Source organism: Aspergillus pseudoviridinutans, assembly GCF_018340605.1.
Source record: "Aspergillus pseudoviridinutans IFM 55266 DNA, scaffold_2, whole genome shotgun sequence".
NCBI lineage: Eukaryota > Fungi > Ascomycota > Eurotiomycetes > Eurotiales > Aspergillaceae > Aspergillus > Aspergillus pseudoviridinutans.
Window position 1 is genome coordinate 3,842,099 of NW_025091282.1, and position 26,342 is coordinate 3,868,440.

Consider the following 26,342-nt stretch of genomic DNA (forward strand, 5'->3'; position numbering starts at 1 on the left):
GAAGAGAGGAGAAATCTCACTCCTTCTCATACTGAAACTTACAACCCACACAGGCCTGAATGCCACAACCTGGGCACATGAGCGTGTAAATTGGCATCCAGCGATGACAAACCCCACATTCGGGACGCTCAAATTGCTTGACCCAAGACCCAAGATGGAGGCACTGCTGCGGATCGTTGCCTGTTCTGGGGATCTCTGCATCTGGAACGGTAAGACGGATATTTTCGAGCCAGCCGCAGAAGGTCTCCATGACAATACCTTGAAGTTCAACACGAAGGTCCTCCTCAGTGTAGCCACCGCTGGGATCATCAAGCTTCTTTTGAAAGTATGGGACAAAGGGAGATAGGAGATCATGGAGGCTTGACCGACTGACACTGTCGTCGTTGTCGAGTTCCTCAGACTCTTGTTCGTTCTCGTCGTGGGGGACAGCTTCATTGGCACTTACAGTCTCTGAGAGGTAGGGGTTGGTATTGTAGAATTTGTGGCATGAGCCTGCCTCGCTAAGGTCGTAGAATGTGGCCGTGTCGTCGTCTGCTTTCTGTGCCTCTTCCAGACTAGCCGACTTAAAGTCGTACAGCTCAGAACATGCCGCACGGATGCTCTCCATATGAAAGCGAGACTTGAATTCAGAGTCATTGCTTTGTGCAGTAGCGTAGTCCAAGTCGGACCCGCAGACAGAAGGAATATACTCGGAGAGCTGATCGTCAGGACATAGGGAAGAATCGTCCAAGTCCTCATCATCCTCGTAAAGCTCGTGCTGGTCTCCAGTATCCTCTTTGGACACCTCTTTCTCGTAATCGACTCCTTCATAGAGCTCCGGTTGGTCCTCAATTTCCTCCTCATGGATGTTTTGTTGCTCTTCATCCTCTTCTTCATAGCCCTCTCGGTCCTCAACCTCCTCATAAAGCTCTTGTTGTTCGTCACCCTCCTGGTACATTTCCTGATAATATTCTTCCTCTCTGTAGTCCCTAGCCCGGGGAGCCCTTTGTGCACACTTATCCCAGATGTCTTGCTCCTTCTGGTTAATACTCTCAGCGTAAAAGTCGAAATAGTCGGGTTCTTCTTGGAGGACATCCTCGGGATGAGCATCCTGTTCGAAAGGTTCACCCGAACGTTCTTCCCATGCAGTCTGATGCAGCTCGCAATTCTCCTCCTGTCCTGCCGTCTCGGCCGCCATCTGAGCACGCATCTGTTCCATCTCCTGCTGCCTGGCAAGGTTCTGTCTGAATTCTTCTTCCGCCTTGAGCATCTGCTCAACCCATTCCATATCCTCTTTAGATTCCTGCTTCTGAGGGCTCACATGTACACTTTGCTCATAGCTGTACATATAGCGACTATTCTCATCATACCTCTTGAACGCGGAAGCCGACCAATGGGAACTACCTGCATGCGGGAAATTGGTTCCATGCACGGATATCCTTCCCAGCTTGATGAGTTCCAGATCATGTTTCCTACGGCGGACCGGGTCGCGAAGTATTTCCACAGCCTGTTGAATCTGAAGGTCGGATTTTGGTTAGCACGATTGCTTTTGAGTTCTCGGTATCCTTGCTTGTACGGCTTGTACCTTCTGGAATTCGATATGAGAGCTTTCCTCGCCACCTGCCTTGTCTGGGTGATGCTTGAGAGCAAGCTTTTTGTAAGCTGTGTTGATGTCCTTGCTGGTTGCGTTAGACTTGACGCCCAAAATCTCATAGTAGTTCGCAATGGTAATTTGAGACATTCTGGGCTCGAGAAGTCGATCCTCATCCGTCTTTTATCACAGAGCGATCGAGTCACACCCTTTTTGGTTTGGAAATGATGTGACAGATTTCTGAATCGGCAGGAGCTTGGGCTGAAGGTGTACGAATCAATAACAAACAACAAACAACAACACAACTTCCAGACCTTCTAGGGAAAGATGCCCAAAGATGCCCTCGATACGCATACTATCCTTCGGAATTGAGATGATCTCAAAGTTAAGAAAGACGCCAGTGTAGTAATTGCTAGCGTGTAGTGGTCAGGGACATATTTTAGAAAGGGGAAGATAGAATCGTGAGGATTTGAACAGAGCAAACGGAGAGAAATGTGAATTGAGCGTGGGTGTTTCCTCTAGTCCAAACAAGGAAGTACAAATAACATCATCAGTCAGCGATTTCGTTTGACCTGAATGCGTCAGAAATGTTCATGGCGTCAGAACTTAAAAAGGCCTGAGACAGTCCAGTCAATATCCATGTCATGTAGAGCACGGAAAAGAAGGTTCATATCAAGTGGAAAAGTTTGAATCAGCGGCGATATCAGACATAAGATACCTTAATCATGATAGTAATTGTTGCATTAGACAACAATGTGTTAGAAGGATGTCAGAATGCACAAAAGAAAGTTGGATTGAGACTTGATTTTACAGGCGGATGAAGAGTCTAGGTATTGATGAGTAAGTCTACACATATGGCGACTCCTTCCCACAAAAGCTTTATGAAAGCTTTTACATGTCCTCACTGGCAGTGGCACCAGTGATAATCTCGACCAGTTCACCGGTAATGGCGGCTTGACGCTGACGGTTGTACAAAATCTGGAACCTAAGAAGCTGTCAGTATGAATTCCAGGTCTTAGCAAGGAGTGCAAGTACTTGTTGATCATTTCACCAGCGTTCTTCGAGGCGTTCTATACAGTGATGCAAGTTAGTTGTCAACTCGATATTTGTCACTCGAACTGAAGAGATACTTGCCTCCATGGCGTTACGACGAGCCTGACTATGCGTTAGCGATAACTTGTATTCCTCATTAGAATCTCAAGAGCTTACCGAAATCTCACAAGCGTGGCCTTCAGCCATAGCCCAGTACAAGCTGTTGGCAAGAGAATATTCACGAAGGTTGGCCAGGGCAGTGTCCTCAACCTCGAAGGTGGAAATGTTGGCTAATCGAGCAAAATCAGCACTATGACTCCAGTGAAAGACTTGGCGGAGTTACTGACCGGACTTGGTGATAGCCTCCTCGGAGTAAGCCTCAACGGTGGTGGGCTCGTAGCTCTGAGCGTTGATGAACTTGTTGTAGATTACCTTAACGCTAGCATAGTCGGTGGGCAGCTGAGCAATCTGATCGGCAATGACCTGAGCATCAGTGAAAGTAGGGATGTCCTTGCAGACGTTGGCGAAGCTCATGACGATGGCATCGGCGTTGGATCTGGACAGCTGAGCCTTGGCCTTCTCTCCGAGGATGACCACGTCGACGTTGGGGTTCTCGTGGATTATACGACGAGTAGCCTTGCTGAGACCGGAGTGGATACCACCGCAAAGACCCTTGTCGGAGCTAGCAACGACGAGCAGGGTCTTCTTGTCCTCGAGGGGCTTGGTTTCGGCGTTCTCGAAGACCTTGTTGGACGTCTGGCCGTAAACACGAGACTCATCCATAGCCTTCTGGGCGCGGGTAAGACGGGTAGAGGCAACGATCTTCATCGTGTTGGTGATCTTCTCAATGTTCTTGATGGACTTCAGACGGCCCTCGATTTCACGCAGAGTCGCGAAGTTGGCGGCATTGGGGGGCGCAGTGCTTCCAAGAATATCAGCATCTCGTATCCACCAATTTCTAACAAAATATTTGTCTCCGATTCCATCGCTCTAATAATACGGCTGACTAGATGATCGATTGACATTTGGGGGCAGGGAGGGGAGCGTTGTATGGTCGGATAATGGCCATCCGGAAGAGGGACTCACCGGGTCAGAGTGGCACTGCCAGCCCGAACGGCCGGACGAACAGCACGAGAAAACATGACGGACGTTGTAAATATTGACCTGGACGAAATAAAGAGCGGAGGGAGTGCCGCGAGGTCAATCGAGGGCAGGTGATGAGAAACCTATGCTATTGCGGGAAGAGAAGTCGTTCACTTTTGAGGTTCGACTCCTGTTTCTGTTCGTTATTCCGACAGCCGGGAGGACGGGAATCCAGCCGCGCTAAACCTACAATAGTAACTCCCAGCGGGTAGGCAGACAGACCTAAAGCGCAACACACACAGAGAGAAGGTAGATCACGTGGCGTAATCAAGCCCCCAAATTCCGGGCCATAAGGCAATCAGGCATACAAGCGTACAGGGCATCAACGCACTGCTGTGCGCGGCATCACTGACCGAAGAGTCTCGTGACTTATATGGCCTCAGGCATCAAATGTAACTCCAAACACGAGTAGTCACTGGTCCGGAGAAACGTGAGAAGCATGCCTATTGGCAGCGGCCTCAGGCCCCCCAAATGACCATCGTTTTCCAGGTTCCATTCCATTCCTTCTCGGCCCTCTCTCTCTTCTTCTCCTCAACCTTTTCTCTTGTGTTTCCCTCCTTGTTGCGCTTCTCGGGCTTCTCTTTCCTCTCAATCCATTGACATTGTACAATATTCTCCCGTCAACATCCTTTCATTCTTCGCATATTCATCGTTCAAGGTCTCATTCACCTCATCATTTGGTCGAGCGCCGTCTCTGTTCTTCAGACTTGGCAGACGACCAGTGTCGAGTCTCTGCGTATTTCCGCTCCGTGTTTACCTGCATCTTCGATCCTCAGACCAACAATTTCCTACTCAGCGACTCACAATCATGAGCTCCTCGGAAGATGATACCCCACTTGTCAGAGCAAATGGTCGTTCCGCAGGTGAGTTCTCTTCACCGTGGCGTCACGGTGTTGGCTCTTCGCAACCCTTCGCGCCACCCTACTTCCTCTCATTTCTCACTTTGTTTTAATTCCTCAACCTGCTCACTATTATACCATTATTGAACTCAATCTGACCTTTCATGGGACCTCAGCTACCTCTACGGACGTGAAAATGGAGGATACGCCTGAGACCAACGGTCTTGTCGACCCTGGCGTTTCTCTTCGCTTTGGGCCTGTCAAAAGTGCCACAGATGTTGATATGCAGGATGCTTTGGACGCCAATGCCGGAATTGCAGGCAAGAGGAAGGCGCGGACAAGTGTCGGCCAAAGGAAATCCTATGCGGAGCCAGAGAGCAGCGAGGACGAAGATCAGCCCTTGGTACGCCGAACCTCTTTACGCCGTCTCCCTCGTTTTCCCTAAGTTGCGACGCTTTTGTCGCTTTTTGGTTTCAGCGTCTGACCGTTCGACAGAGCAAGCGCCGTCGCACGTCCGTTAAGCACGAAGATCCTGAGACCGATGAAGATGTGCCCCTAGCACTCAATGGAAGGAAGCTTCCCAAGGCTTCCGAAACCGCTGTCGGGGCCGAGGAATCTGACTCCGATGTTCCAATCGAGCGAAAGCTTGTGGCCCAAAAGAAGAAAATTCAGCAGATGGCGGCAAAGGACGCTAGGGCCAGCCGGAAGAACGAAGCATCACAGGCTGCAAAGGCGGCAGCTGCCGGCAAGAAGAAACAGGCTAATGGTGTGAAGAAGGAACCTGTCGATGAGAAGAAACCGGCAGTCAAGAAGACAACCAAACAAGCTAATGCAGAGCCGGCAGCTTCTGCCAGAAACGGGAAAACGAAGGCGACACCTGTCAAGAAGGAAGAAAGCACTGAAGCCGAGGAAGGTGAAGAAGAGGAGGAAGAGTACAGATGGTGGGAGGATCCGACCAATGGTGACGGGACGATCAAGTGGACGACCCTCGAACACAACGGCGTTGTTTTCCCTCCTCCCTACGAGCCTCTACCAAGCGATGTCAAGATGAAGTACGACGGCGTTCCGGTCACTCTTCACCCCGAAGCCGAAGAAGTGGCGGGATTTTTCGGTAGCATGCTGAATGCGACTCAACATGTGGAAAATCCGGTCTTCCAGAAGAACTTCTTTATGGATTTCAAAGAGGTCTTGAAAAAGACAGGTGGAGCGAAGGATCCCAAGGGCAACAAAATTGAGATCAAGGAGTTTTCTAAATGCGATTTCCAGCCGATCTTTGCTTACTACGAGGCCAAACGAATTGAGAAGAAGAATCTTCCTCCGGCTGAGAAGAAGCGTCTAAAGGCGGAGAAAGATGCTGCCGAAGCGCCATATATGTACTGTCTCTGKGACGGTCGCAAGCAGAAGGTTGGCAATTTCCGAGTTGAACCGCCGGCCCTGTTCCGTGGCCGTGGTGAACACCCTAAGACTGGTCGTGTGAAGGCACGCGTCCAGCCGGAGCAGATCACTATCAACATCGGAAAAGATGCCCCTGTTCCCCCGCCACCTGAAGGTCATCGCTGGAAGGAGGTCAAGCACGATCAAGAAGGAACATGGCTCGCTATGTGGCAGGAGAACATCAACGGCAATTACAAGTATGTGATGCTTGCTGCCAACTCTGACGTCAAGGGCCAGAGCGACTACAAAAAGTTCGAGAAGGCGCGTGAACTCAAGAAGCACATCGACCGCATTCGCAAGGATTATCAAAAGGCCTTGAAACATGAGCTGATGGTTGAACGCCAGAAGGCAACAGCTGTCTATCTCATTGACCAGTTTGCTCTTCGTGCGGGTAATGAGAAGGGTGAGGACGAGGCTGAAACTGTCGGATGCTGCTCTCTGAAATATGAGAACGTCACCCTCAAGCCGCCGAACAAAGTTATCTTCGATTTCCTGGGTAAGGACAGTATTCGATTCTATGACGAAGTTGAGGTCGATCCTCAAGTCTTCAAGAACCTGAAAATCTTCAAGAAACCTCCCAAGAAGGAGGGAGATGAGATCTTCGATAGATTAACGGTATGTGCTCAGCCCGGTCTTTCTGTGATGATGATGATTAAGATTCACTCTAACTTTTTCAAGACGTCTGCCCTGAACAAACACCTTTCGAATTACATGCCGGGCTTGACCGCCAAGGTGTTCCGTACATACAACGCTTCGTACACTATGGCCACACTCCTTAAGGACATGAAGGCAACGGGCAGTATCGCAGAGAAGGTCAAGGCCTACAACGACGCGAACCGCAGAGTCGCCATCCTCTGCAATCACAAGCGGACTGTTGGCGCATCACATGCCAATCAGATGGAGAAGATGAGCGAGCGTGTAAGTCTATCCTCTTGAGGTGTTCATAATGATTATTGCTAATCTCAAGGTCGTGATCAGATCAAGGGACTCCGTTATCAGAGATGGCGATTGAAGCAACAGATGCTTGGCTTGGACCCTAATATCAAGAAGAAGAAGGGTGCCAAGTTCTTCGAGCTGGATGAGGACATTAGTATGGAATGGGTGAAGGAGCACCAAGCCTACCTAATCGAAGAACAGCGACAGAAGATTAAGAAGAAGTTTGAGAAGGAGAACGAGAAGCTTGCTGCGGAAGGAGAGAAGGAGATGAAGGCCAACGAGCTCGAAAGCCGGCTCGAGGCGGTCAAGGAAATGGAGAATAAGTTCAAGAAAGAAAATAAGACGGGTAAAGTCGAAGTTGAGGGCAAGGGCCCCAGCGTTGAAAAGCTCGAAGCGGCCATCACGAAGCTGGAACAGCGCATTGAGACAATGGAGCTCCAAGCTCAGGACAAGGAAGAAAACAAGGAAGTCGCTTTGGGAACTTCGAAGATCGTGAGTCGCTCATCCTCTACCCCATGATCATGAGATGCGCGGGGGACTCGACTGACATTTGCTAGAATTACATTGATCCTCGTCTTACGGTCGTCTTCAGCAAGAAGTTCAATGTACCCATCGAGAAGTTCTTCTCCAAGTCCTTGCGGGAGAAGTTCGAATGGGCCATCAAATCAGTTGACGAAAACTGGGACTTCTAGATGACATCGTTTAGGGCCGCTCCAGTTGATCCTCACCATGTATTACTTCATGAATTTCTTTATAACGTCTCAGCATTCTTTATAGCGACCAGGCGGAGTGCTCCGTAGCATACGTTCCATTTTGAAGCCTTTTCTTGCCACAACGCTTGCTTGGGAAGCCTTTGTCTATCGACCTGCTCACTCAAGAAATGTGCTCCGGGCAGTAGATGAATTTAGCTTGGGTTCATTCAGCACTTTCTTGATTAGAATCTCTGCTTTTGTTCTTTTGATTGTGTCCTTCTGTCAGAGGGTGGTAACCTGTTTTCTCCGCTGGGTGAGTTTTGTCCCAGCTATCTGACTGGTATCATTCAAGAGATATAGATAGAATTATACAGCCGTCGACAATCTTGCAGATCTACAATATAGATGCTTGTCAAAATCACTCATCTGTCTCGCAAAAAGAGAATATGCCGTTTTCCAAAGAGACAACCCCATGTCACAGCAGTCCTGCAAGACTGCACCATGCAAGAAACGCAAATGGAACGAAATAACATTATTATACATTTTCATTTAGTTATGCGGTCCAAGTCAAATGTAGGCATCAATGGCAAAGAAACATGTTGGCCATGTTCGACAACAATGAGTAGCAGAATTGTACAGTAAAGAAGCAGACGGGAGATTTCAGCGAAGTCAAAGTGCATATGCTATGTTATGTACATCCAAGTCTACATGTTCATGAGGGTCATGAGCAGAAGAAGAAGCAGCAGCACTCTCTGAAGCAAGAAGAATGATGAAGTATGCAGGTGGATACGAAGAGGATATCAGGAACATGCCGGTGCTGACGGTCGCGGAGCCGGAGGTTGAGGAGAAGAAGAGTAGAAGACGAAAGTTAAATTACAGAGAAGAAGATAGTCAGGACATGGAAACGCTCTTTGGTGGATGAATCTGACCAGGGATTGATTCTGGCGAGATGGCTGTGTGGCGCGTGACGCTCCTTTCCAGTGTAGAATTTCAAGGGTCACTGTATGGTGGTCTGGAGGAGACAAGGGTTGATGATAGGTGGGTGCCGTCCGCGCTTTGTCCGACGGAGACCGGCGATGCTTTTGTAGGTTGGGCGAATTGCCCGAAACAGGCTAAGGGCTCTATGGCCACCAGCCCATACGTTTGTAGCTATCGACCATGGCGCGGACTCCTTCTGCATCAAAGCGTTCGCGCGTAGGCCTCCATCCGGTGGTTGTCTCGAACAAGGTGCCATCAATCGACATATCCTGGTCCTTAATGACATCTCTCTCGAGGAACGGGCTAATCGGCCCGGGACGTGTGATGCCCTTTTTCTCCAGCAGCTCTGCCCAGCCCTGTAGACTCACCTCGTTCATGTCATCGACAACCTCGTCAAGGTTCAGCTTGGCCAGTTGAGATGCGAGCGATCCGAGGAACGAGCATTTGAGCCCAAAGACCGTGGACAAAGCCTCTGCGACATGCTCCTGGCGAGTGTCGCCGTGGTCGACGACGTTGAAAGCAATCGGGGCGGATTTGTCAACGGTGGCCGCCCTCCATTCGGCCGCTTTCCACAGAGCGCTGGCTGCGTCTCTTACATAGAGCGTGTTAATCTTCAGGTTCTTAGTGTAGAGGAGTTCAAGATCCGTTTCCATATCCAGGTGTACCCGCGCCAGGCAGATACCCATTGCGAAATAACCCGAGTCGTATTCACCGTAAACGTGTGGAAGTCGCAACAGACAGTAGTTGAGACCGGGAATCTTCTTCAGCTCATCGGAAGCCTTCAGCTTCCATTTGGCAAGTCGGTGCCAGGGCTCGAGTTTGTCGTTCTCTTTTCGAGGGGAAGAGCCAGGCTTGTATACATGAGCGGTTGAGCACTCGACGAAGGAACGGATGCCTCGACGAGCCACTTCGCGACCCAATGCCACCGTAAGATTGTGACTCCGTAGTTCGTAAACATCATCTGGCTGAGAGTGCCGTGTCTCACCACCGCAGTTGATCACATAGTCGAATTGTTCTCCGTTTGCACGGTCAAATATCCGCGGGAAGTGCTCTGTATATCCGTATCAGACGACCGTCAGCCGCACTTCAGAGCGAAATATGCGATGAAGTAGTTACTCACGTTCCCGACTAGCGTCTGCTTGAACGAACTTATCTTTAGAGCATGCCTCCTCGAACTCGGGTGCCAACCAGGCCAGCTGAGGGAGGACCTTGTCCACAAGTCGGACCTCCGAAGCGAGATTGTTTTCATGAATATACAGAGCTAGATGACGACCGATGAATCCTAAAGCGTTTTACGAGTCATATGTCAGCGATCCTTTCCATTTTCCCCCTTTTCTTGCATAAGAATCGAAATCGGATCGCACATACCTAATCCTCCGACGATAAGCACAGCAGGCTTTTTCCCTTGGTCGCTCGCCATGATGGTATGCGACGGTAGTTCAGAAACGCGCTTCGATAGTGCTTCTGCTCGCTTTCCTCTGACCTCGACTGTTTAGCCGATTGTAAACCAGAGTCGACTCAAGTGAAATGTTTTCAATCGAGCTGGTCGACGCCCCGCACCCAAGTTCGACAAACCAAAATAATGCGGGGGAAATATTCAGAAAAGGGGGAGGGGGAAAGAGGAGGAAAATGATTAGAGACGAGATTAGTATCAGCCCGCTAACGATGAATGTGTTGACAAGTCTAGATGGTTTTTCTCGGCTGGTCTTACAGTCCCAGGAACGAAAGCAGAAAAGAAATGGGAAAAGGAGATGCCAACGTGCACGACACGAGGGCGACTCAAGATGGTCACTTGGGGGCAATCATTTTGGGACTAAGGGACGCTTTGATGAGCCGGAGCGTATCAGCTTCAATGGGGTCAAACCTAACGACCCCCCAGCCTCTGAAACAGCCTCCTCTGATCTACTGTCTATGAGTAGTTGCATTACGCTTACAAATTTATTTCTTTTGCTAAGACGATGGTTGTTCATGAATAGACCGATACCTCATTCTTTGTTCCATGCGTTTTTGTTAATAAGGCGATCTGCCACGCCTATCAGTATGATGACGGCATCCCATGCTTCTGCCTCTCTTTGGAACTGGCTTGACTAAATCTGCCTACGGTATGACCCGAACCAAACCCAAGGATCCAGTGATCGCCTTAATTGCACATGGTAGAGTGGTAACAACCTCCAGTATCCCACCACTAGCTTCCTCGACGCTCTCGCTTACTGACTCTCCTTCGTTTTGTCCAGTTGCGGAACCATAGCAAATGCATGCCTACCGAATATGAGGGCCACCTTCGTTTGCGAGAGCGATTTCTCTCACGAACAAAGAACAAGATGATGATAGTCACGACGGTGTTGAACCAACGGAAAAAGGTGGAGGGCCTTTTCGCATTTTCCCAACCCGAGCAAACTCCGTTAGCGCTACGTCTAGAAATTTCGCCAGAATAGTGGGGATACCCGCTGTTCAGCATAACCAATATCTGCTTGGTCTCTGCAGGGAAGCCAGAAATTGATTGATCATCTCTTCCCCTGCCAAGCACGCGGTGTGGGACGCCCTCCGTTCTTCAGGGACACCGTCCGATCATAGTTCCGCCCCTAAGTGGGTTTGCGACCAGGAGGTACGAAGCCACATGCCCGAAAGAGCAACGATAGCGCAAGAGGCGCAAGAGGCGCAGGAAATTACCGGCGGATTTGGGATTGTTGGTCATGATCACGGTGAGAAACCGAGGGACAATTCTAGGAACGATCACATTGCGAGACATGAATCCCGGTTGGACAGTGCAAAGTTGAAGCCCGAGCTTGGGGTCAAGCTTTTCAAGACGAAGTTGATCGTTTCGGGATATGAAATAGATGATCGACGTTTGTTCATTTGTACTACTTGTCCATATTGAGCAGCTCAAGATGGAGCATGCGAAGTAATAGCAGTTATTCTGGGGCAATCTGAAGTAGTTCGCTGTAAAAATGCGGTAGACTTCGACGCGCCTTCATTCTTGAGCACTTGAGCACTCGATGGCGAAGGGACTTCAATGAAACAAGAGCCACTATTGAAATTACTAAAAGCTTACTCAGGCGCATCTAAGGTTGACTTCAGAGCCTAAAAGGTCCATAATCATAGGCTATCTATTATTGCTATTTCCACAACGTGCTCAAGCCACGGCTGCGACGATCCAAATCCCGCAATGAATATCGCTCAAAGCAACAAGGCGGGCATGTCTCACTGGTTTTCTACCATTTGCCCCATTTCCGAGCCAAGAATTGCAAAAGGAACTTATGTCCAAGCGTTCCGCATATTTCGCCCAGATCATGATGCATTGTCTCCTTTGAACCTGGTCGTGCCATCAACGCCATGTCTCCACTGCGGTGGAATGAATGGCTGCAACTCTAGTGAGAACTCGGCGTACTCATTCTTCTGAACTGTTGTCCTGATCAGTATACTTTCGGTCCTGGTAAGCGTTTGGTACGAATCTCGTACCTCACTACTTTGCATAACTGAATCACGGTGCGAACTTTACCTGTGCTCTCACTCTCCCTCTCTCGCGGTAGGTTCTTCTTCAGCATAGATCCTGCAGCCTTGGACCAAAAAAGTTGCTCAGGAGACAACATGAAGCATCACAAGGATGTGGAATCGCTGATTTCTCGCCTCGCTTTGATCCTCGCCTGTAACTCTCCATGAATTGCGAAGTTCCTGCATCACAAATTCCCAGTCGTCATCCCTACCCTGTCGTACCCTTATAAAGAACTCGGACCAGTCGAACTTGACCGACGCGGCCACAACTGTTTGCGGTGCTGGAGGACTGCTGTCCCACTTTGAGATCTCCTTGTTCAGTTGAGCACTAGGATCCCATTCATGGATGTTGCACTCCTCCGCCATGTGCACTAGGAAGGATGCTGCAGATTGAAAGGACCGGAAGGGGACCCAAACAGGCGCCATGTTCGGTTGAGTTGAGGCAGATACCAGGAACTTTGTCTGCTGTTGTAGTGCGACTTCGGGCATCCGCGCTGTGTGTGCAGTAGTGAATCTTGAGTGGTTTGAGTCCGTTTTCGGGGTTCCATAGTATTCAGCACGGCTTATGTTTCTTGATGCCTCATTCACGCTGACGGGATCCAGTGTTCTCATGGCGTTGTTCGTGGTGTCACTGATAGAGCTGAATGGCCTAATGGCCCTGGCATCTGCACTTTTGACTCGTGAGGGCGAAGCTTCAAGATCATCGGGGACCCTTCTTTTCCCTAGCTGGTTATTGCTTTCGCCAACCCTGGACGATAGACTTCCTGCCAGTCCATTGGTAACAAGGCTCGAGGAAGACGTCGTTTTGGCAGCCGCATCGCTCGGTGTTTGAGGAGTCTGGATTGTCCTTCCTGTTAGATATCGAGTCACGCAATAAAAAGAGCACATTCATCTCACTGACCATATTAGTTTTGAGTATGCTTCGAGCCTTCTTCTGCAGCAGCATCTCAATCACGCGCACTATCCTACCTCGGCGTCAACGCGACTCAGACAGCGGCAACCAACAAAACAAACTGAATACTCACTCCTTCTTCCTCTCCGGATAGACACATAGAGAAGCCGGATCCTCTCGAGAATCCTTCATAAGGAACCTTTCCCTATTCAACTCCGTACCCCAATACAGCATCCCATACCGGCCCAAAAAGCTCTCAGCACACGACATACGCTCCTGTTTAGATTGCTCCAACATTCCCCACTCAAACCCGAACTGTTCGGTGTGTTCCGTAAGCCGCGAAAGGAACTCCTTGTGATATTGGTCTTTCAAATCGAGAAACAATGTAAAATCGCGGTATCGCATGTTGAGGCGCAGGACACCATCGTCCAGAGCTTCTTCCATGGCATTCTTCTCGGTATGTCCGATGGAAAGAGTTTGCTGGCTTCTTGTTTTAGAGGCCATCTTGTGTAGTGTGATCAGTGATCAATTTAGCTTTCGGGCAGGCGAGATGTGAGTATTGAACGAGAACGAGAGCGTGGGATGCATTCCTGCTCAGGAATAGTGTGGTAAGTTGGCCCTGTTAATAAAGGCCTGAGGTGTTTCAACAAACGTGTGAATGCGAAGTGAGGAGTGTGTTGGTGATTCATGGGTTGGACTGTCTTAGTCGTCGGTCCAGAATCTCAACTCTCTTTGCTATTTCAAAGTATTCACAAGAAGTAATATTTGTAGGCTTGTGTAATTTATGCAGAAAGGGATTGCTATTGCAGCAAGCTATTTAGCATTGCTTTCGGACTATACCTCGTATGTGGAAATGCCACAATGAACGAGTTTCTTCTACTCCATACTGTTCAGAATACCATTGTTAAGCAAGATTAGACTGGGAAGATCAGCTCGTAGCTTTTTGGGACTCAGTATTTTATCAGAATGACTTAGCAGAGCTATGTAACATCATGGGCATCATAATATAGTGGGAAAGCTTAAAAGCAAGGAGAACTTGACCAAGCCGAACAGCTTAATCTGTGTACAGGAAGTTTCCTCCAAAGGCTTGTTCAGCGCGAAGTACATGAGCAGATATTGGTCTATGAATCCATTACTCTGCCCCCAGATATTTCAGAGAGTTTCTAAGTTCTTTGATCGCCGTATCAACGTCATCAAATGTCAGTGCGGACACAGCCCAACGGGCATGCTTTTGGGCTAGAGCAATGGCTTGGTCATCGATCCCCTGTGAATTGCTTTGACTTGAGGCCGAGACTGTGGGTACAGCCGCTGGTGCTGGTTGCTGAACCGGGCGCGAGACTACTGGTACCGGTGCTGTATGGGGTTGTACAGGTGGTGAAGGAGCCCACGCGCTTGGATTGGGTTGATTATAGAAATAGCTGGGTTGGTTGAATGTAGCTGGAGGACTTGAAGGAAGGTTGGAAGGAGGAGGGAAGGAATGGAACGAGTTGGGATCACCGGGGTGATGAGCGCCCAGGCTCGCAGGTGTGTCTGGGAGATTCGGGATTGACGAAGAAGGGCCAATAGTCGCTGGGGCTGAAGGAAGATCTAAGGTCGAGCCTTGCTCCGCAGCAGGACCTGTTTCTGGAGTCTGTGTCCGTGGAGCGCTTGTTGGAACATCGGGTATGGTAAACGCATCCCCTGTACGCTGCGGCCGAGTAGCTGATGAAGATCTCGACGGGTGCAACGATTCGTCCATTGATGACTGCTGTGCCATAGCTCTTTCGGCACGCTCAGATTCATCAGGGACCTCCTCCACAGTTGGTTGCTGCCCCTGCGAGGCAAGATCTGCGGCAGCCTGTGCCTCAAGATCATCCTCGGTTACTGTCAGCCCTTCTGCCTGGTCGCCTTCCTTGGTGACCGGGTTTGTTGCGTTAGGATCCTCTCCGGCCTTGATCGCCTTCACAATTCTCAGCGCATGATACTTGGCAAACTTGATTTTCGCAGCAATTTCGGGTTCGAGGGGATTCCAAATTTGACATAATTCAAGAAACGTAGCGGCAGCCTGGAACGTGTCTGCCGTTTGCCTGCAACCCGTCAATCACAATCCAACCTGAGGTCTGTCCATGACTACTCACTTGGTCACTTTGTTGGCCTTCATAGTCGTATCCGCCCGGTTAAAGACCTCCAAGCCGAACTGCTCCACGTAGGCATTCGCCGCGACTGCATCGATCACTGTATCATTATCCGAGTTCTCATTTCTGAACTTTGTACCATTCCATGTCAACATTCAGGTACACTGTGAAATCGCTCCAGGGGGTCCCATCGCTCGACGTACTCGTTCCAGCTTCTCCATCAGATCCATCGCGTATTGTTCGACTTCATGGTCCGATTTGTGTAATCCTCTCTCGATTATTTGGTTGGCTATCCAGTAGTTACCTACATTCGGAGAAGAGCATGTGTCAGCGTTGGTGTCTCGAGGGTACAATCGCACAGCACTCACACCAGTAGGCAACGACGGGCTTCACCCGCTCAATTTGGGCCGCTCTCACCGCGAAACGCCCAATGTCCGCAGACTTGAGACTAGCAGGAATATTGCTCGTCATGGATATGAATAGATTACAACAACGGCTGTATGTGTATGGCGAAATCGGGGATTGTTGGGGTGGAGGAGCGGGACGCATGAATAAAGCGGGGATGACGTTGAAGCTCCAATTTTAATGTTGTCGGGCACCGCCGAGCCTGGTGGAATTGAAGTACAACTATGGACTTAATGGACTGCAGAGACATGCATTATACACTGCATGCTTATTTACGATTTTTCAATCTACACTTGAAGAGAATGATACAATTTTTCATGTCAAGTAAAGAATCTTCAAACATTATTCTCATGTCTCGTTACTTGTGCTGTCGCCCGGCATTACGCAAGAGGTCTCAGGGTCATCGACAACTCCGCAGATCCGAGGTAGAATATATTGCCAAATCAAGTTTTAAGCATCTTCGACAAACCATTCACCGATCTCAACCCGCTCTTCCGCCAAGGCTTCAACTTCAAAGTGATCTTCTACCTGACCTCCAGGACCTCCAATCCTCTCAAGGACAATCCACACACCACGGCTATCTCCAAGACATGGATGCAGGTCGAAGTCTTCAATACGTACGCCAGATATTGCATCGCTATGATCTCCGTCTTCTGAAGTCGCCAGAGTCTCCTTGTAAGGACCTTGGCCCAGTTCGACTGTCATCAGCACTGGTGAAGGGCCAACGGGATGACCGCCGATCGTAGAACGGCGACTGCGAGCAATAAGCTTGATTCGGGTAAGTCGCGGGACGTGCAAAGGCGCCAGCATCCTGTCTCTTCCTGGTGGCAAGACACCGACATCTGATAACACTGCTCGCCGTCCTGCTGCTTCGGATGAAAGGGGCTTCACCTCGCATGGAACCATAGATGAGACCCAAAGTGCGAATCGGCCAACTTGGTCCGGAGCGAATGTGGAACAAACAATTGTGTACACTCCCTTATCCAGGTGTCTCTTTTCAGCAAGAGCCGCTCCACGACGATAGTCGCCGCTATCAGTGATAATGTCGCGGTTGCGAACTCTAGTCACGCGCTTTCCGTTCGAAAAGAACAACTTCGCATGTATTGCAAGTTCGGTGTCGGACGATTCCAACAAAATGGAAACATCAGTGGCATTCGAGAGCGTTAATGCGAACTGCGGATTCGTGGGGTACCGAGCTGATTCTGCATTGCCGCCTGCCGTGGAAGGCATCCAGGAACCCTGGACCTTACTCACACACATAAATTTATTCTGTGATGGCGCAATATGCACCGGCGAGATCGAGAGAGCGGATAGTGTGAAATTTTGACTCAAAGTAGGCAGCGATTCCTCGGAGACAACTGCCGTATAAGTGGTTCCCGGCGGCATCTCCAGCCTCATTAGCGTGTTGGGCGAGTCCACGTAGGGACCCCGATGAAGCGCACCATCACTTAGACTGACACGCTTACCATCTGCATTAAATATGTAAAGGCTAATAAACCCGGCTTGAGAGTCCTCAGATGAAGAATAGCCGGATAGATCAATGGTTCTGAAATGCTTGCCGAGGAGCAGCCAGACAGTACCTCCCATTTCGGAGGTTACTGCAAACTGGGGATTCTTCACGAAGCAGCCCGGAACACCCTTCCCAGCTGCGAGGTCCCATGTAAAATGTATATCTTGGCGGTATTTGAACAGGCTGGGATTCCAATTCAGATAAAGGTTTTCAAAGTTCTGGAAGACCATCTCGCTGTCCATCCAAAACGTCCCAGGAGAGAGTGACGATCGGTCGTGCGGCACGTTTGACTCAAGGGCATTCTCCGTCCTTCCACTAGCCGTGTCGACTCCAGCCCACGGGTTCTTCACTAACATTTGCCGACGGCCCTTGAACTCTTTCATATCAAGAATCGCATAATCATGCTCACTAACCAAGCCCAGTTCTTCCTCTTCTTTTTCAGTTAGCTTCCCAGTCCCAATAGTCAGCAAGACATCGCCATATTGAAACGATCTAAAGAGACGCCTCCATATTTGATCGCTAGTCACATCCTCATGATGTAGGAAGACTTGTTCAGGTATCCAACCCGTCAGTACCCACAGGTCTGTTCCAGAATTGCTCCCGGGAAAGTCATAGCCCCCTCTTAGCTTTAGGTACGCCTTTTCCACAAGCGCAGGCCACAGAAAATTGGGGTTATTTCTATCAACAACATAAAGTGACCTTGAGGTCTTCGACGATGGCAAGCGGTCATCGATGACCACCTTCCTGAAGCATCCGTTGAAATAAAAACGAAGAATGTATCGCCCTGAAGGCGAAGGCTTGGGGTGACCTGTGTCATACTCGCAGGGATAAATCACAGGTAGATAGCGCTACTTTCATGTCAGAGCCTGACACGATCATCAGCAGTCGGAGTGGATTACCTTGTCAAGGCCACGTTCCGATCGGGAGGTTGTAGCGCAGAGACTGGCGACAACAGAGCAGTCTGTCAAGACGTCTTGTACAAGATCAGTCTTCTCTGGTACGGACAGCACGGACGTATCGCCGCCGACATGCGCCAACAGCTCTGAAGGCCGCTTCCACCCATCAAATATGGCCTTCTGTTTGTCAGAAAGATGGAGGTCAGGCTTGTCACTACGTTGTGTTAGCAGTCACTTAGACAATACATGTAGTAAACACTGCATGAACGTACATAAATAGTTGCCCTCCCTCACTAGGTTCGAATTCTTCTAGACTCGGAGGCCCTGCCCATGGCGGAAAGATAAAGCCATTCAGCTTGGCCCCTTCAAGCAAGATTATTTCTTCACGAGTTGTGAGCGTGCGCGTAGACACTGGTGTCTGTAGTTCCGCTGCATGTCGCTCATGGACCCGGATTGCGGATCGCCAATCCTTGGCTTCTTTGATTTTCTCTGCTCTGGAGAGCCATTCCTTGCATTTCGCATCTAACGACTGCTTGTCGTTAGTGGTGGCTGCCAGAGACAAAGCTTTCATATAATGCTCAGCGGCATCAATGGCAGCCTCCAGKGCTTGCCTCTGAGAAGTAGCTGCAGATACATCTCGTTCAGCTTTCTAATCACTGGTTAGTCGCGGGCTGCTTGCTGGTTAAGCCGAAAGAGTGGAAACTATCTACCAGAGCATGAGCAATTAAAGTCTTTTGCGAAGAGGCGTGGGGTCTAGACATCCTGCCCCACGAGGGGTGACAATCGTTTGGTGCGCGTTTGTATTGGTGTAGCCAGATCTACTACGCGTCACAGCCTGTCAAGCTTGCAACGAGCATCCGCAAGACATTAGGGCAGAGATCCGCTAACAAAAGCCACCTATCAGGGTGCGGAGTGATACAAGTGGTTGACACTGCTTGTGACCGATCCGAGGGGTCCCAGGCAAATCTCCGAACGTGACATCCGAGGTCAACACCGTCCCGCGATGTGCTGTATGACGGGTTCCGATTAGTTATTTGATAACAGGTGGAATCAGAATAGTAGAATGCGATGACCTTGCCGATCCCGAGAGGAGGTCTTGCCAGCTAATGTTTGAATGCTAATTTGCTCCTTCAATCGAATGTATGACGTCGGTAGTAATGATGGTGTCGAAGCATGTCACCTTGAAGCTGTGTACCAGCCTACCAGGTCAATAATACGGAGTACCTCTCCAGAGGTAGGCAGATGGCGTATGGTTCGGCGGGGAGGATCGGGAATGCGGCGGGCGGTGAAGGCGGCAGACACAGACCGCAGCGGATACCGGACACTCACGCTGAACACTGCAATGCAACAGAGATACCTCGGCTCTTTTCGTCATGCGCGGTCCACCGAGGTGCTGGACACTTCCGTACTACTACTGTACAGTTAGCACGGGGCAGTTGATACCTGCTTGTTTCTTCTCTACAATACAATCTTGTTGCATTTTCTTTTTACAGTTGGACTGATATGCGTCCAATGTGTTTGCTTCCATTTGCTTACTGAAGGATAACGGTGTTGCGAGTAATTGTCGCCTTCCCACTCCACCCAGAATACTCTATCTCTCTTTGCCAATTATTACTTCGCCCAGCCTGTGACTGAATACCGGATTGAATAGACCTAGTCTTTTGATATTGTTTCTTTCCTTCTTCCCTTAACCTGTCTTGAAGAATCAAATACCGAGGTACCAACTAGCTCGTCGCGGACAATGACAGGCCAATCCAAAGCCATGCGTCTTTCCCCCTGGGGAAGTGCTGTTGCCGGCGCAACTGGTGCAGTTCTCGCGAATGCGATCGTATATCCCCTAGATATGTACGTTGTTTCTCTTATAGTTGCAGAATCCGAAGGTGACGAAGCTAACACAAAAATGATTGGATGGACAGAGTCAAGACGAGACTGCAGGTGCAGGTGAAGAGCGATACGACGGACGGATCGGATGGAACGGTGCACTATGAATCGACTTTGGATGCCATCAACAAGATTGTGGAGAATGAGGGAATTGAGGGTCTATATTCTGGAATGGTTGGGTCCTTGATTGGTGTTGCATCCACCAATTTCGCCTACTTCTACTGGTACAGCGTCGTTCGCTCCCTCTATATGGCATCTGAACGGGTGCAGAAGCCCCCTGGTACCGCTGTCGAGCTGGGTCTGGGTGCCGTCGCGGGTGCTGTCGCTCAGATCTTTACTATTCCGGTCGCAGTCATTACAACAAGACAACAAACACAACCAAAGGGGGAGAAGAAAGGCCTGATCGAGACGGGTAAGGAGGTTATCAACAGCGAGGATGGCTGGACTGGTCTGTGGAGAGGTCTCAAGGCCAGTCTGATTCTTGTCGTCAACCCGGCAATCACATACGGGGCCTATCAGCGCCTGAAGGACATAATTTTCCCGGGGAAGAACAGTCTCAAACCTTGGGAAGCTTTCCGTAAGTTGCAGACATCATTCGACTGCGGTCGCCGCTTCAAGACTAACTGTTATTGCAGTTCTTGGTGCACTTTCAAAGTCTCTTGCCACCATTGCAACTCAGCCACTGATCGTTGCGAAAGTTGGTCTTCAGTCTAGACCCCCACCAGGTCGCGAAGGGAAGCCCTTCAAGACCTTTGGCGAAGTCATGCGTTATATCACTGAGAAGGAAGGAGCTCTTTCCTTGTTCAAGGGCATTGGACCACAAATTACAAAGGGCCTTTTGGTACAAGGTCTCCTGATGATGACCAAGGAGAGAATGGAACTTATGTTCATTCTTCTCTTCGCATACCTACGCAAGATCAGGCAAGAGAAGCTTCGAAAGGCCGTTGACGCCGCTGCATCGAAGGCCAAGACGAGTCTTCCTGCGACTCTCAAATAGAATTTCTGACTCAGTCGCCTTTAATTTTCTCTGTTCAGCGACGACGATTTCCCGTCCACCTTCGTTTCTGTTTCTTCTTCCAGGCGCTTGGTTTGTATATTTCGCGGGCTTTCCTCAAAGTTTTTTTGATCCTCTTGTATATTATAAGAGGCAGCCATGATATATAGAGCATGAACTATACCGGGTGTATATCCAAATCTGATGATTACATAGAGGCCAACATGTGTCAGGGAATCTCACGCGATAGAGTCAGATATCGATAGGGTATACAGACAAATCCACAGATAAATCAGTTAGTATTGCGTGCTGCCAGCAACAGACATTAAAAATATTTAAAAGGTAGGATATGATTTTGATATTGTTCGAATAAAGTGCTGTGGTCGCTAGCTCCCTTCTTCCGCAAAATATATTCCTCGGACAACGGGACATATATTTCTGGTCTGACCGCCCAACCCTTCCCATAAACAACACCAATTACCAACTGCGCCTCTCTCCATTGTCACCGAGCTTCGGATTGCCAGTCTTATCTGGCCAATTCTTCGCAGTCTCAGAACCTCCAAACAAGCAGGAGCGAGGTTATGAGCCGTCATGCGATGGCCGCCATGGGCTTCCGACTCGCAAGCCCAGCAACAAACCGCGAAACACGCATCCGAACACGATGAAAGACAAGCTGCAGCGAGCTCGCCCAAAACCTCAAAAAGCAAGGACTGGGAGTCCTCGGTAACAGCGATAGACTGGGCTGCCTTTACAGAAGCGAGAACGATCATCCCGACCCTGATTCTGACGAGCGGTTTCCTGGGCGCATTCTACATCCATCGCCGCTATCTGCGCCGGTTCCCCGACGCAGTGAGCATCACGCCGTCGTATTTCCGTCGCAGGAGTCTGCTGGGCCAGGTCACGAGTGTTGGCGACGGGGATAACTTTCGAATATATCATACACCTGGCGGAAGACTTGCGGGGTGGGGATGGCTGCCGTGGAAGAAGATCCCGACGTCGAAGAAGAAACTAAGAGATAAGACGGTGCGTTTGATCTCTGTTTTCTGCCTGCTGTCATCTGTTCCCAAGGAGGATTACGAACTATGTCTCATACTGAAACTCAGGTCCACATTCGCCTAGCTGGGATCGACGCCCCCGAGCTCGCACATTTCGGCCGTCCCGAACAGCCGTTCGCCCGCGAAGCACACCAATGGCTTACCTCGTATCTTCTCAATCGTCGAGTCCGCGCCTACATCCATCGACCGGACCAGTATCAGCGTGCGGTCGCCAGTGTGTACGTGCGCCGGTTTCTGGACTTTCCACCCCTTCGTCGTCGGGACGTGTCATATGAGATGCTGAAACGGGGCCTCGCGACTGTATACGAAGCGAAATGGGGCGCGGAGTTTGGCGGTGAGGCCATGGAGCGCAGGTATAAGAAAGCAGAGTGGTGGGCGAAGCTGAGGGGCGTTGGACTGTGGAAGGACTATCGTCGCAATAGGACAGAGTGGGAGAGTCCCAGAGAGTACAAGACCCGTATGGGACTGGAGGATGCTGTGCAATCCCGGGTTGAAACTAAGAAATGAAGAAATGACCGGGATTTGAATTCAGGGTGGTTTATGGCGTCTATAGCCTGCTGTCACGACGTTACGGTTGATATCTTTTGCCTTCCATGTATGGTGTTGATGCCTTGGAAAGCTTCGTGTTCATAACTTTCATCATTGCCTTTGCTAAACTAGGAGACTATATATCTTGTCGCGTAGATGCAACCGGTGTTTGCAATCGAATCAAACATCGTCAATAAAGATAAGCTTGACAACTGAGTATGAGCTCAGTAGAGCCGATGGAGCCCATGCAGTCCCGATCATGCAGTTCAAAACATATGGAGTCATGCAGAAGTGATACCAAATTCATAACGAAACCGTGATTGTACGCCTTGCCCGTGTCTTACCAACGAATAGCACATGGTACCGCTTAAAGTTCAACAGCAATATGCCCAACGGGCAAGTTTCAACAGAACTTGCGCTCAATCTCTGCAAAGAGCTTTGGGCTAATCTCATCGCTAGAGTTGCCCTCCACACGCCACAGGCAGCCCTTCCGCTCATAGTACTCCAGCAAAGCCTTGCTGGTTTCTTCAAACTTGTGCAGCCGCTGTTTCCATGTATCGATTGAGTCGTCCTGCCTTTGTGTCAGAGGCTCCCCTGTGACATCGTCCTTGCCAGGGACTTTGGGGACGTGGAAATCGGTATTGTACACTCTCCCAGACGGTTCGTGGACCCAGCGCGATGCGATCCGCGAGAGAATAACGGATGGTGGTGTGACGAGGTGAACGACGAAATTTACGGGGACAATGGTGTCCAAGCTCGAGGCTTGAGCGGCGGTTCGTGGGAATCCGTCAAGGATGAATGAGGCGGACGGGGATAACGAGGGGGTCGGACGAGACGTGTGATGTGATGTGGCCGTTGCAAGAGGCGCTGTTGCTGGGAGCCAGCCCTTGGACTTGAATTCGGAGGAGATGAGCTCGAGGATCATGGAATCGGGAACGAGGTTGCCAGCCTGCATAGCGGCCTCTGCTTTGAGACCTTCGAGCGGACAACGCGGTTAGAGAGATTCGCCTGTAGGACTCAAGAAGATGATTGTATTTACCTAACGGGGTCTTCCTCCGCACATTTTCGCGCAACAGGTCCCCTGAGCTGATTGAGGATAGCTCTGGATATCGTGCGAGGAGCCTTTCTGTCTGAGTTCCCTTCCCTACGCCAGGCGCACCAATGAGGATGATACGCGCAGCCTTTTTAAGCTGCCGAGTGATTGAGTTCATTCCCTTCCTTCGCCCGTGTGCTGATCTGAAACGCTCTTCGAAGGGGGATAATGAGCCGCCCAACGTTCCGACAGCTTCTCAGGGTTCTTGGTCCTTAGTCGCAATGTTGCTGGATGTAATCAATTGATGACAAAAGGAGGTGGAGACTTCCGGTATCATGCGATGTACATAGTCGAATCGTTTATTTCAAGTGTAAGGTACTTGAGCCGGAGATTGACAGAGGAGGTCGTAACTGTCAGGAGTCATATATGACCTGTCGATCAAAACACCGAATCTGCGGAAGTGTTTGAAATTATCTCCGGCACTCGATCGGGGACGAATTCTGTGGGGTCTAGCATCCGTCCTCTTGAATAGGAAATCGGTGAGCGGAGATCGGAGGAGAGTCCGATGAGTCCGTACGGCCCTTTGGTGGCAGCAGAATGTTACTTATACGCCAGACATTGGAGGATACAGCTATATCAGAGGACGTATAGTCGCGATGGACCGATGACATGCGATGTTGTACTCCGTATACTCTCTTTCACATGCATGCATTATTGACCCTTCCAAGTCCAATCGCATGCATGCGCAACCCTCCAGCGGTAACGACTCCACCAGCCGAGTCCACACGGGCAAACCCCGTAATTCGAATCTACCGGGACTTTTTGGACGGATCCTCCAAGCGTTCCTCGGCTGTCAAAATTGATGCCTGAGGCTTCTTAATTTGGGATAGTCACGTGCCTTGGGTAATCGACGCGTGTCCGGCGCGTCTCGCGTGAGGTTCGTGAGAGTGGACGATAATGGAGTCTCGACGGTATCTCTACAAGACTAACATTTGAACACAATATCGCGCACAGATAGATTCGGATGTCATTCTGACTGCAATCCAAAATGATTCGGCAAGATTTTCAGAAAATTGATCCAAAGAGAAGAGCGACCTTGGACCACAAGAAAAAGCAGTTCGCATCGCCAGCATACAAGCAGCAAGACTACCCGCATCGTTTGAATTTCTATGATATTCCCCCGACTGCGGAGATCACACTTGAGCAGTTTGAACAATGGGCTATCGATAGACTCAAGGGTATGAATGGTGATTTCTGTTAACATGATGCCTTCGTCCGCTCATAGTTCTGTCCAGTATTGGCCGAAATCGAAGCCTGCTCCTATCGAAATAAGTCGGCTGCCGAGACTGCAGCGCATATCACTCCTCTCTTGCAGAAATATCTCCCACTTTCCTCCAATACATCCTCTTCCTCCGGTGCATCAGATCAGCGACTAAAGAATGAACGCCAGAAAGATCACTATTCCCACTTCATCCTTCGCCTGGCGTTTTCAGCAACTGAGGACCTCCGCCGACGCTTCGTGCGGGCGGAGACAATGCTGTTCAGATTTCGGTTTCAACAGGATGACTCACGGGAGAAACGTGCCTTCATCGAGTCCTTAAATCTGGACTGGGAACCTGTGAGTGATGAGGAGAGGCGCGAGATTGCTGAGAAATTAGTGAGCGCGACACCCCGTCTGCGTCGTGTCGATGAGGAGACTTGGTACAAAGTGGACTGGGAGCGAGTACCAGAGCTTGTGGAGAGGAGAGCGGTGCTTCTGTCCAAGGGGAAAGCATATGTGCCTGGCAGAGAACAATTGAGTATGATCATAGCCGAATTCACGGCCCGATTGGAACGCGCCCTCGAGGTATGTGTCTCCTTTACACTGCACTGTGAATGGGTATGAGTTGGCTGACCACTACAAGCTCACGAGCCGGGCTCTCCCACGATTGGATGAGGATGATCGTCTTACGCCAATCCTGAATCACCTGTCGAAGAACTTCGGTAGCGCAGAATCGGTATACTCGGAAGGTGAAGGGTTTGTTGAAGGCGCACCAATTACTGCCAGTAACATCGATCGCCTTTCACAGCACTTCCCTCTCTGCATGCGGAGTCTACACGTGACGCTGCGTAAGAACAACCACTTGAAGCACTTCGGTCGACTTCAATATACGCTCTTTCTGAAAGGAATCGGCCTATCTCTTGAAGAGTGTATCATTTTCTGGCGGCAGTCCTTCAAAGGCTTTACAGACGACGAGTTTAATTCTCGGTACAAATACAATATCCGCCATGCCTATGGTGACGTCGGTGGTGATGTGAATCGACGAGGTCGGGGATACCCTCCTTACTCTTGCCAGAAGATTCTCAACGACTCCAACCCCGGAGTTGGCCAGACTCATGGGTGCCCCTACCGTCACTTCTCCGTCGATAATCTCATCGGACTGCTTCAGTCCACTGGTGTTCATGACAAGGACGTTCTACGAGGCGTGCGCGAGGATGTTGAGAAGACGCGCTATCATATTGCTTGCAACAGGGTCTTTGAATGGGCGCACAAAGCGGATATCAAGCGAGTCAAGGAAGACGGTACTTGGAGTCAGACAGATTTGGACACCATAGTTCATCCGAACACCTACTTCAAGCGCAGCTATCTCCTCAAACAAATGGGGAAGCCTCCCAAGGATGCATAAGGTGCGGATACGGTTTGACGACGCCATGCTTTTCTATCTTTGTGGCCAGGTTCTTTTTCTCACTAGGCGTTTTGGTTATGGGAATTGCAGGACGCAACATCGGGATTATTATATGTTGAGACTGCCAAGTATCAAAACACTCAAAGTACTCTGTGCAGGATTTTTCCGCATTAATACTGTATATAGCTTATGTCTCTAAGGAGCAAATTGTACGAAGTCATTTGTAACCACAGCTGATTCCCAGATTATCGC

General features: G+C 49.8%; 11 protein-coding genes across 11 annotated transcripts; 4 read left to right on the forward strand and 7 right to left on the reverse strand.

Annotated features, from left to right (window-relative positions):
- Nucleotides 1–16: 16 nt before the first annotated feature.
- Asppvi_003397 (DnaJ domain protein) lies at nucleotides 17–1,720 on the reverse strand (the record flags this gene model as incomplete). Its single annotated transcript, XM_043299362.1, has 2 exons — nucleotides 17–1,495; nucleotides 1,565–1,720. The coding sequence occupies 2 exons, from the start codon at nucleotides 1,718–1,720 to the stop codon at nucleotides 17–19; spliced, it is 1,635 nt and encodes a 544-aa protein (XP_043155297.1).
- Nucleotides 1,721–2,461: 741 nt separating this feature from the next.
- Asppvi_003398 (F1F0 ATP synthase subunit gamma) lies at nucleotides 2,462–3,744 on the reverse strand (the record flags this gene model as incomplete). The annotated part of the gene is made up of 6 exons (XM_043299363.1): nucleotides 2,462–2,555; nucleotides 2,606–2,640; nucleotides 2,705–2,725; nucleotides 2,780–2,892; nucleotides 2,950–3,524; nucleotides 3,689–3,744. The coding sequence occupies 6 exons, from the start codon at nucleotides 3,742–3,744 to the stop codon at nucleotides 2,462–2,464; spliced, it is 894 nt and encodes a 297-aa protein (XP_043155298.1).
- Nucleotides 3,745–4,553: 809 nt separating this feature from the next.
- Asppvi_003399 (DNA topoisomerase 1) lies at nucleotides 4,554–7,646 on the forward strand (the record flags this gene model as incomplete). Its single annotated transcript, XM_043299364.1, has 6 exons — nucleotides 4,554–4,608; nucleotides 4,761–4,987; nucleotides 5,080–6,633; nucleotides 6,697–6,936; nucleotides 6,997–7,446; nucleotides 7,512–7,646. 6 exons carry the CDS (start codon nucleotides 4,554–4,556, stop codon nucleotides 7,644–7,646), a joined length of 2,661 nt encoding a protein of 886 aa, XP_043155299.1.
- A 1,121-nt stretch (nucleotides 7,647–8,767) lies between these two features.
- Nucleotides 8,768–10,044, reverse strand: Asppvi_003400 (NAD-dependent epimerase/dehydratase family protein; the record flags this gene model as incomplete). Its single annotated transcript, XM_043299365.1, has 3 exons — nucleotides 8,768–9,675; nucleotides 9,745–9,906; nucleotides 9,993–10,044. 3 exons carry the CDS (start codon nucleotides 10,042–10,044, stop codon nucleotides 8,768–8,770), a joined length of 1,122 nt encoding a protein of 373 aa, XP_043155300.1.
- Nucleotides 10,045–12,200: 2,156 nt separating this feature from the next.
- Nucleotides 12,201–13,512, reverse strand: Asppvi_003401 (uncharacterized protein; the record flags this gene model as incomplete). Its single annotated transcript, XM_043299366.1, has 3 exons — nucleotides 12,201–12,953; nucleotides 13,018–13,081; nucleotides 13,142–13,512. 3 exons carry the CDS (start codon nucleotides 13,510–13,512, stop codon nucleotides 12,201–12,203), a joined length of 1,188 nt encoding a protein of 395 aa, XP_043155301.1.
- A 628-nt stretch (nucleotides 13,513–14,140) lies between these two features.
- Asppvi_003402 (uncharacterized protein) lies at nucleotides 14,141–15,593 on the reverse strand (the record flags this gene model as incomplete). The annotated part of the gene is made up of 4 exons (XM_043299367.1): nucleotides 14,141–15,074; nucleotides 15,126–15,253; nucleotides 15,326–15,426; nucleotides 15,491–15,593. 4 exons carry the CDS (start codon nucleotides 15,591–15,593, stop codon nucleotides 14,141–14,143), a joined length of 1,266 nt encoding a protein of 421 aa, XP_043155302.1.
- A 384-nt stretch (nucleotides 15,594–15,977) lies between these two features.
- Asppvi_003403 (calpain-like protease PalBory) lies at nucleotides 15,978–18,694 on the reverse strand (the record flags this gene model as incomplete). The annotated part of the gene is made up of 4 exons (XM_043299368.1): nucleotides 15,978–17,885; nucleotides 17,937–18,147; nucleotides 18,206–18,582; nucleotides 18,644–18,694. 4 exons carry the CDS (start codon nucleotides 18,692–18,694, stop codon nucleotides 15,978–15,980), a joined length of 2,547 nt encoding a protein of 848 aa, XP_043155303.1.
- A 980-nt stretch (nucleotides 18,695–19,674) lies between these two features.
- Asppvi_003404 (putative peroxisomal carrier protein) lies at nucleotides 19,675–20,811 on the forward strand (the record flags this gene model as incomplete). Its single annotated transcript, XM_043299369.1, has 3 exons — nucleotides 19,675–19,778; nucleotides 19,850–20,391; nucleotides 20,450–20,811. 3 exons carry the CDS (start codon nucleotides 19,675–19,677, stop codon nucleotides 20,809–20,811), a joined length of 1,008 nt encoding a protein of 335 aa, XP_043155304.1.
- A 588-nt stretch (nucleotides 20,812–21,399) lies between these two features.
- On the forward strand, nucleotides 21,400–22,370 carry Asppvi_003405 (thermonuclease family protein; the record flags this gene model as incomplete). The annotated part of the gene is made up of 2 exons (XM_043299370.1): nucleotides 21,400–21,831; nucleotides 21,912–22,370. The coding sequence occupies 2 exons, from the start codon at nucleotides 21,400–21,402 to the stop codon at nucleotides 22,368–22,370; spliced, it is 891 nt and encodes a 296-aa protein (XP_043155305.1).
- Nucleotides 22,371–22,794: 424 nt separating this feature from the next.
- Nucleotides 22,795–23,602, reverse strand: Asppvi_003406 (adenylate kinase ADK2; the record flags this gene model as incomplete). The annotated part of the gene is made up of 2 exons (XM_043299371.1): nucleotides 22,795–23,366; nucleotides 23,431–23,602. The coding sequence occupies 2 exons, from the start codon at nucleotides 23,600–23,602 to the stop codon at nucleotides 22,795–22,797; spliced, it is 744 nt and encodes a 247-aa protein (XP_043155306.1).
- An 870-nt stretch (nucleotides 23,603–24,472) lies between these two features.
- On the forward strand, nucleotides 24,473–26,090 carry Asppvi_003407 (DNA primase subunit PRI2; the record flags this gene model as incomplete). The annotated part of the gene is made up of 3 exons (XM_043299372.1): nucleotides 24,473–24,662; nucleotides 24,720–25,270; nucleotides 25,329–26,090. The coding sequence occupies 3 exons, from the start codon at nucleotides 24,473–24,475 to the stop codon at nucleotides 26,088–26,090; spliced, it is 1,503 nt and encodes a 500-aa protein (XP_043155307.1).
- Between the last annotated feature and the right edge of the window lie 252 nt (nucleotides 26,091–26,342).